The sequence below is a fragment of the Salvelinus namaycush genome, chromosome 4 (assembly GCF_016432855.1).
Source record: "Salvelinus namaycush isolate Seneca chromosome 4, SaNama_1.0, whole genome shotgun sequence".
In the NCBI taxonomy this organism is placed as follows: Eukaryota; Metazoa; Chordata; class Actinopteri; order Salmoniformes; family Salmonidae; genus Salvelinus; species Salvelinus namaycush.
In genome coordinates, this window is record NC_052310.1 from 22,434,927 (window position 1) to 22,443,783 (window position 8,857).

Consider the following 8,857-nt stretch of genomic DNA (forward strand, 5'->3'; position numbering starts at 1 on the left):
CAGTCTCACTGAAGTTATATAGAGCCCCACAGTGGAGGTGTCAAAATACCATAAAACCTAGCGGTCAGACAGGGAAATGGTTCCGGTCGTTTTTCCACCATTCATTTTTCCCATAGGGGATTTTAGAAACACTTAAAATAAGGACTGTGTTTTGTGTAGGCTTACCTTGGCATGATGTTTTGATAGCCATGTAAATCTCTATCGGACAAGATGCATTTTATCAATATATTCAGCTCTATTTACACTCAGATTCGAAAATCCTAATTAGCATCAAAGTAGACATCATGCAAAACTACAAATCCCTGCACATCATCAGTAGCTGACACCTTTACTAACAGTTATTTTGTCAATTTAAAGCTTCCACAACAGTTCACAGAATTGTCTATTTAAAGAAATGTAGCCAATTTATTAAATTACTACATTTAACTAACAGTAGATAGTTAATCCAGAGATTCTTACCTTCTCGTCCAGATCATCATGGCATTTGTAGTTCTTTATGACAGCTACATTAGCAGCTTATTAGCGTTTCATTTTTGGGAGGTAAATAGATGGGAGGTTATTGATAAAAGTTACCTTGTCCTAGAGAGATTTACAGTTATCAAAATGTCACGCCAGGGTAAGCCTTCACGAAACACAGCCCTTATTTGAAATGTTTCTAAAATCCCCTATGGAAAAAATGAAATGTGGAAAAACAATTGTAACCATTCGCCCGTTTTATGGGTATTATGACACGGTGGTACTCTATAACCAGCTGTTATAAACACCCCCATTTCTTTCCATTTGATCACTGAAGAATTATTGTACAAAATGTGGACTGAACACCCTTTTAATTCAGTTAGGAATTAATCTAAAGCTCAACCGGCAAGGTTACAGTATTATTCAACTTTATGGTGAACACTATAACGTCTAACTCTGATGTTTGCCTGTTTAGTACATGATGTTTAGTACAGTACATGTTGTTGGTCTCTTTCCAATAAAGATTGATCAAGCATGAGGAAGCCAAAGTCATACACAAAATCCCCTGTGATGTGGACAGACAGTCATGTAAACACAGGGATTTTAGATGTGGCCTTCAAGTGTCACTTTTTGAATAAGACATTACGAACAATAGTGGCAATAGATATTTAAACATTTTTTTATATTTTTTAAATCAAAGCAAAAAATAGATCTACATCAATCAGCTATTTTGTTTAAATAGAAGCAGCTATTGCATATAAATGGGTCTTCTCTCTACACTTCACTAATGAATAATTTCACATGAGGGCACTGTTGTCATATTTGTGAGCACTAAAATTAAACTGAGACGATTGCAGAATACACATTTTGTTGGAATTGAACATAACATCGGGGCGGCAGGTAGCCTAGCAGTTAAGAGCACTGGGTCAGTAACTGAAAGGTCACTGGTTCGAAACCCTGAGCTGGCAAAGTGGAAAAATCTTCCTTTTTGCCCTTGAGCAAGGCAGTTAACCCCCAACAACACTCTGCTCCCCGGGTGCCGATGACATCGATTAAGGCAGCCTCCCGCACCTCTCTGATTCAAAGGAGTTGAGTTAAATGAGGAAGACACATTTCGGTTGAATGAATTCAGTTGTACAACTGACTAGGTTTCCCCTTCCCAGTGAAAACAAAGTACATAGCTTTAAAAAATTATGTATTCAACTTTTAATATAACCAAAATAACAGATATGATTTCATCTAAGGAAAACACACTAACTTTATCATTTAGCAGAACTTTATTGTTGCCTGTGGGGGTTGTTGGTGTCCTCCAGGCGTGGATGGACCTTTTGGCTTCACCATGGATGCCTCATGAGCCCCAACTTCACAAACAAAACCATGGCAAGGATCATGGAGGATAACTGCAAAGAGGAGAGGACAGGAAAACAATGACTTGAAGCAAAGCAACATTATCTATTCAGCAACCAATTGCTATAGAATAGATATCTATCAAACTAAGAATACTCTTTAGGTCCTAATGGTGAGCTACTGTAGAAAAAGCATTACTATGCTTTAAAAAGTGCATTCATTTTCAGCAATAGCCCTTGGGTCTGAGAGAGGTTAAAGTTCTCCAGAAGTCCTTGAGGGAGCAGCGTAACTCATAGGGAGATTCTCAATTGGTCAAAAGTCTAACTCCAAAAGTCTTCCTCCTTTCCTCCGTGACCCGGAAACCGATAAGTGGTTAAGGACAATTGAAATTCGTTAGTAAGTGAAGAGGAGTTTGCTCCCATCCTCAATTACTTTGATCGGCAAAGGATACTGTAGTATCCTTAAAGGCTTCTTAGGATTACGACTCATGAGACTTACGTACGGTTTAGTATTTAATTGTAACTTAGATTTACATTATCTTATGCACCTGGCTTAAACTACCTGAAGCTTTCTTAATCATAGTTAAATAGGCAGACATAGGATATAGCTACGGATAGCAGGAAGCAAACCCCCGTCTTGAGTCAATACTGCCATCTATTGGTAAACATAAATATACCAGGTTACTACAGATACTGAAGTGCATCCTCTGCGAAGTGTTTTGAAATCTGCCACTACCCCTTTGAATCAGCTGTTTACTCAGAGGAGAAAAGCATGCACAGATTTTAAAATGATACATCACTAATCTTTTTATCTAAATGTATTTTTTACCACTTTACACATGTATTTTAAGATTCCTTCTCTGTTAACGTCATCTGCATGATGACGAGCTAGTTTAGAAAGAGTCACTTCATACCAGCACTTTTTTTTTACACGTTTCCTCTCCTCAACTTCTATCCTCGATTACTTTTGACATTTTTCAAAAAGAGGTCAAATCAAATCAAACTTTATTTGTCACATTCGCCGAATACAACAGCTGTAAACTTCACCGTGAAATGCTTACTTACATGCCCTTAACCAACAGTGCAGTTCAAGAAGAGTTAAGAAAATATTTACCAAGTAGACTAAAATAAAAAGTAACACAATAAGAATAGCAATAACGAGGCTATATACAGGGGGCACTGGTACAGGTTAGTTGAGGTAATTTGTACATGTAGGTGGGGGTGAAGTGACTATGCATAGATAATAAACAGCGAGTAGCAGCAGTGTACAAAAGGGGGGGGGTCAATGTAAATTGTTCGGTGGCGATTGTATTAATTGTTCAGCAGTCTTATGGCTTGGGGGTAGAAGCTGTTGAGGAGCCTTTTGGTCCTAGACTTGGCACTCCAGTACCGCTTGCCGTGCAGTAGCAGAGAATACAGTCTATAACTTGGGTGACTGGAGTCTCTGACAATTTTATGGGCTTTCCTCTGACACCGCCTAGTATACAGGTCCTGGATGGCAGAAAGCTTGGCCCCAGTGATGTACTGGGCCGTTCTCACAATCCTCTGTAGCGCCTTACGGTCAGATGCCGAGCAGTTGCCATACCACTCGGTGATGCAACCGGACAGGATGCTCTCGATGGTGCAGCTGTAGAACCTTTTGAGGATCTGGGGACCCATGACAAATCTTTCCAGACTCCTGAGGGAGAAAAGGTTTTGTTGTGCCCTCTACACGACTGTCTTGGTATGTTTTGACCATGATAGTTTGTTGGTGATGTGGACACCAAGGAACATGAAAGTCTCGACCCGCTCCACTACAGCCCCATCGATGTTAATGGGGGCCTGTTCAGCCCGCCTTTTCCTGTAGTCCACAATCAGCTCCTTTGTCTTGCTCACATTGAGGGAGAGGTTGTTGTCCTGGCACCACACTGCCAGTTCTCTGACCTCCTCCCTATAGGCCGTCTCATCGTTGTCGGTGATCAGGCCTACCACTGCTGTGTCGTCAGCAAACTTAATGATGGTGTTGGAGTCGTGTTTGGCCACGCATTCGTGGGTGAACAGGGAATACAGGAGGGGACTAAGTGCACACCCCTGAGGGGCCCTAGTGTTAAGGATCAGCGTGGCAGACATGTTGTTGCCTACTCTTACCACCTGGGGGCGGTCCGTCAGGAAGTCCAGGATCCAGTTGCAGAGGGAGGTGTTTAGTCCCAGAGTCCTAAGCTTAGTGATGAGTTTCGTGGGCACTATGGTGTTGAACGCTGAGCTGTAGTCAATGAACAGCATTCTCACATAGGTGTTCCTTTTGTCAGGTGGGAAAGGGCAGTGTGGAGTGCGATTGAGATTGCATCATCTGTGGATCTCTTGGGGCGGTATGCGAATTGGAGTGGGTCTAGGGTGTCGGGGAGGATGCTGTTGATGTGAGCCATGACCAGCCATTCAAAGCACTTCATGGCTACCGACGTGAGTGCCACGGGGCAGAAATCATTTAGGCAGGTTACCTTCGCTTCCTTGGGCACAGGGACTATGGTGGTCTGCTTGAAACATGTATGTATTACAGACTCGGTCAGGGAGAGGTTGAAAATGTCAGTGAAGACACTTGACAGTTGGTCCACGCATGCTTTGAGTACACGTCCTGGTAATCCGTCTGGCCCAGCGGCTTTGTGAATGTTGACCTGTTTAAAGGTTTTGTACACATTGGCTACCGAGAGCGTTATCACACAGTCATCCAGAACAGCTGGTGCTCTCGTGCATGCTTCTGTGTTGCTTGCATCGAAGCGAGCATAAAAGGCATTTAGCTCGTCTGGTAGGCTCGCGTCACTGGGCAGCTCGCGTCTGGGTTTCCCTTTGTAGTAGTTTTCAAGGCCTACCACATCCAACGAGCGTCAGAGCCGGTGTAGTAGGATTCAATCTTAATCCTGTATTGACGCTTTGCTTGTTTGATGGTTCGTCTGAGGGCATAGCGGGATTTCTTATAAGCGTCCGGATTAGTCTCCCGCTCCTTGAAAGCGGCAGCTCTAGCCTTTAGCTCACTGCGGATGTTGCCTGTAATCCATGGCTTCTGGTTGGGATATGTACGTACAGTCACTGTGGGGACGACGTCGTCGTCGATGGACTTATTGATGAAGCAAATGACTGAGGTGGTGTACTCCTCAATGACATTGGATGAATCCAAGAACATATTCCAGTCTGTGCTAGCAAAACAGTCCTGTAGTTTAGCACCCGCGTCATCAGACCACTTCCGTATTGAGCGAGACACTGGTACTTCCTGCTTTAGTTTTTGCTTGTAAGCAGGAATCAGGAGAATATAATTATGGTTAGATTTGTCAAATGGAGGGCGGGGGAGAGCTTTGTATGCATCTCTGTGTGTGGAGTAAAGGTGGAATAGGATTTTTTTTTCTCTGGTTGCACATGTGACATGCCGGTAAAAATTTGGTAAAACTGATTTAAGTTTGCCTGCATTAAAGTCCCCAGCCACTAGGAGCGCCGCTTCTGGGTGAGCATTTTCTTCTTTGCTTATGGCCTTATAGAGTTGGTTGAGTGCGGTCTTAGTGCCAGCTTCGTTCTGTGGTGGTAAATAGACGGCTGCAAATAATATAGATGAGAACTCTCTTGGTAGATAGTGTGGTCTACAGCTTATCATAAGGTACTCTACCTCAGGCGAGCAATACCTCGAAACATCTTTAATATTAGACATCGCGCACCAGCTGTTATTGACAAAGACACACACCCCCACCCCTCGTCTTACCAGAGGTAGCGTCTCTGTTCTGCCGGTGCATGGAAAATCCCACTAGCTCTATATTCCGTATCATCATTCAGCCACATCTCGGTGAAACATAAGATGTTACAGTTTTTAATGTTTCCGTTGGTTGGATCTTAATCGTAGGTCATCAGTTTTATTTTCCAATGATTGCATGTTAGCAAGAAGAACGGATGGCAGTGGGAGTTTACTCGCTCGCCTACGGATTCTCAGAAGGCTGCCCGATCTGCGGCCCCTTTTCCTTCATCTTTTCTTCACGCAAAAGGCGGGGATCTGGGCCAGTTCCAGTGAAAGCAGGATATCCTTCTCATCGGACTCATTAAAGGAAAAAGTTTCTTCCAGTCCGCAATGAGTAATCGCTGTTCTGATGTCCAGAAGTTATTTTCGGTATAAGAGACGGTAGAAGCAGCATTATGTACACAATAAGTTGAAAAATAAGTTACACAAAACAAAAACTAACAAAATAGCACAATTGGTTGGGAGAATGTAAAACGTCAGCCATGTTCTTCGGCGCTATCTTTTCATCAGGTGAGGAGAGGACGGAGGAGAGGACGGAGGAGACGACGCGAGGAGTCAAGCAAAACCAATTGAAATTCTCCCATAGTATACCTCCATCATACATATGCAGCCAGCTGCTGATCCCAGGATGACACTCTGCTCTCTGATCACTGTGATGACCTTACCAAAGCAGCTCTGGGGGAAACACACAGGGGGCATTTGGCTTAAGGCTTTACAGCTTTACAGCACAGACTGATACAACAGTGCAGTGAGGCACTGGGTTAGGTTACCTGTGGTTGGATCAGACTTGGAGTGATGGTGATACCGTCACAGTCTGCAAGGGTCTTGTTCACGCAGCAAGTCTTAGGGTAGTTCAAACCCGTGGTTGTACTGAACACAGAGCCCTTGAAATCTACAGTCGAGTTCTCAAAACCACAGCATTTGAACTAAGAGATGAAAAACCAATAAAGACATCAAAGACATTAGCTGTGATAACTACTGTCTGGGATGCTCTGGTGGTCAAAGGAACCAAATAGTAAAGCCAAGCCTATTTGGACCTTTCCCCATTAGAGCTTCTCACCTTGACCATGACTGTGTTCCATGCTGTTGAGATTGGGTCAGTTGCCGCTGGGCCCATATAGGCAGTCATCAGGGAATTCTTGCTTGCATCACGTACCACTAATCTAACCTGTCACATTTACACATCACAGCTTATTGAAAGGCATAGCCTGGCTAGGCTATATCATACAAATAAATCAATAATTTACAGTGCTCTAAATTATGATATAGGTTCGCCTTCTTGATGATACAGATGCCAGAGTGTTCATTTATTCTTACCAGATTCCGGTACGTCAAGACAAAAATAGTCCCAATGATTTCAGCAACAAACAGCATTGTCACGATGAAGAAAAACTGTACAGGGTACAAAAAATGCAGAGATAGGAAAAATATTGCCTCTTATTGAAGCTTGCAGGGGGAAAAGAGTGGGATATTTACAACTCTGCAGTAGTATAACACAGTAAGACAATTATTGTTTGGTGCCTTGAAATTGACTGCACAACTGTTGTCTCTCACCAGCATGATAAAGAAGCGGTTCTCTTTCCAAACCCCACAGCAGCCGATGAGACCCGTGAAAGACAGCACTGAGCCCATACCAATACAGATGTAGCTGATGTAGATGAGCTGAGACGAGTAGGGGCCCAGGACATCCACAAACGTAGCTGCTCCATATCTAATCCATGCGCCTAGCCCCAGCAGCACAAAACCACTTATCTGAAGGGGAGAGAAGGATGGTGGTGTTCTTTCGTTAAATTTGTTTTTTAAATCATCAGCTAAGAAATTGCATTTGAGTTGTTATGGACCTATTTTTTTCTTCTATGTTTTGCCAGATGGATTTCTCAGGCTAGGTAATATTACAGTGACAACAACAGCAGTTGCTGTCTTCTTCTGTGTGTTTGACTTTTGCAATGCATTCACAAACCTAGGCTTTATGAGAGGGCAACTATATTTCTATAGCTAGCCAAGAACAGTTTACATGATCAATTATAGAAGAATGTTCATTATTTGCATTTCAAACACAGACACAGTTCAACTGGGCTTTGTTTGCTAGCTAGGCAACATTTAGCTACTTACAACAAGTATCACACAAAGCAGCAACATCGAATACCGCATCCATGTGTACAGTTTGTCATGTCTAGCCATTTTGCAAATTCGACCTTCTTTAACCAAAGGAGAAAAGATATGACAAAATTATACAGAACAGGATAGGCTTATAATAATACTGGCGAATGAGACACATTTTTGGTAAACAGCTGAAAGATGGGGCTGAAGAAATGTAACTACTCTCAAATTCATAGATGGAGCTATGGATGCCAGGACTGACCATCCATTAGATCCAAATGTTAACCATGTTTTGAAGCTATACAGAGTTTGTTAAAAAGTACAGTGTTTACAAACAATGGAATAGATATGCTTATACAATGTTGAGTTTGAATGTGGTAAAGCAGTTTAACTAACGTTAAGCTCATGATACATGTATGAGTTATATTCTTCAAGAGAAAATAGCTAGCTAATAGTATCACTCATTAAAAATATGGATACAAAAATGGATGTACCAATCCCAGATTCTCCCTTTAATAACTAACATTAACGATCAGTTCGAGCTGGCTAGTGTTAGCTAACTATTAGCCTAGCTATTGTAGCTAGCTAACGTTAGTGACCTGACTATGGATCGCTTGCTACTGGTAGGTAGCTAACTTAGCTAGTCAACCCTTTATGTTTAGACGTTATAGTTAAATTAGCTATCTAGCTAGCGCCATTTTAGCTAGATAGCTAACGTTAGCATTAGCTAGCATAGGCAAAATGGTCACATGAAAAAATAAGGACCGTCTGTCCTTACTTTTAATAGGTCCAGACGATTTAGACCTACTGCTATTAAGGCCTACTTGCTGCCAACTGGCTGTGTCTGCCTGGCCAACAGGTGTCATATTTTCGGTCCAGTCACAACCCACTGCGGTCAAAACCAGTACAGTATGAAGAAAGGCTAAAACTGCTTCTCCAATAGAAATCCCCGATCACACTTGTAGGCGATGTCATGGCGACGTTGCTAGCTAAACTCATGCATAGAAAACGTCATCGGCTCTAACGGTCGTCTCGCGCCAAACTGCGCATGTGCAGGCCGTCAAAATCAAATGCACTCCTTAAAGTTTTTGGACGAAAATGAAAACGTGTCAGTTTGTCACTTTCACGAGGTTGGAGTAATAACATGTTCAACTACTTAAGACATTGCCTCGAAACTACGTTGTGCCTTTATATTTCACTT

General features: G+C 42.5%; 1 protein-coding gene across 1 annotated transcript; it reads right to left on the reverse strand.

Moving 5' to 3' along the window:
* Positions 1–1,758: 1,758 nt before the first annotated feature.
* Positions 1,759–8,522, reverse strand: LOC120045532 (tetraspanin-16-like). Its single transcript, XM_038990435.1, has 8 exons — positions 8,435–8,522; positions 7,669–7,754; positions 7,111–7,308; positions 6,874–6,948; positions 6,617–6,724; positions 6,327–6,482; positions 6,148–6,231; positions 1,759–1,856 (listed from the first exon to the last, which is right to left on the reverse strand). Exons 1-8 carry the CDS (start codon positions 8,520–8,522, stop codon positions 1,791–1,793), a joined length of 861 nt encoding a protein of 286 aa, XP_038846363.1. The 3' UTR covers positions 1,759–1,790.
* Positions 8,523–8,857: the final 335 nt, after the last annotated feature.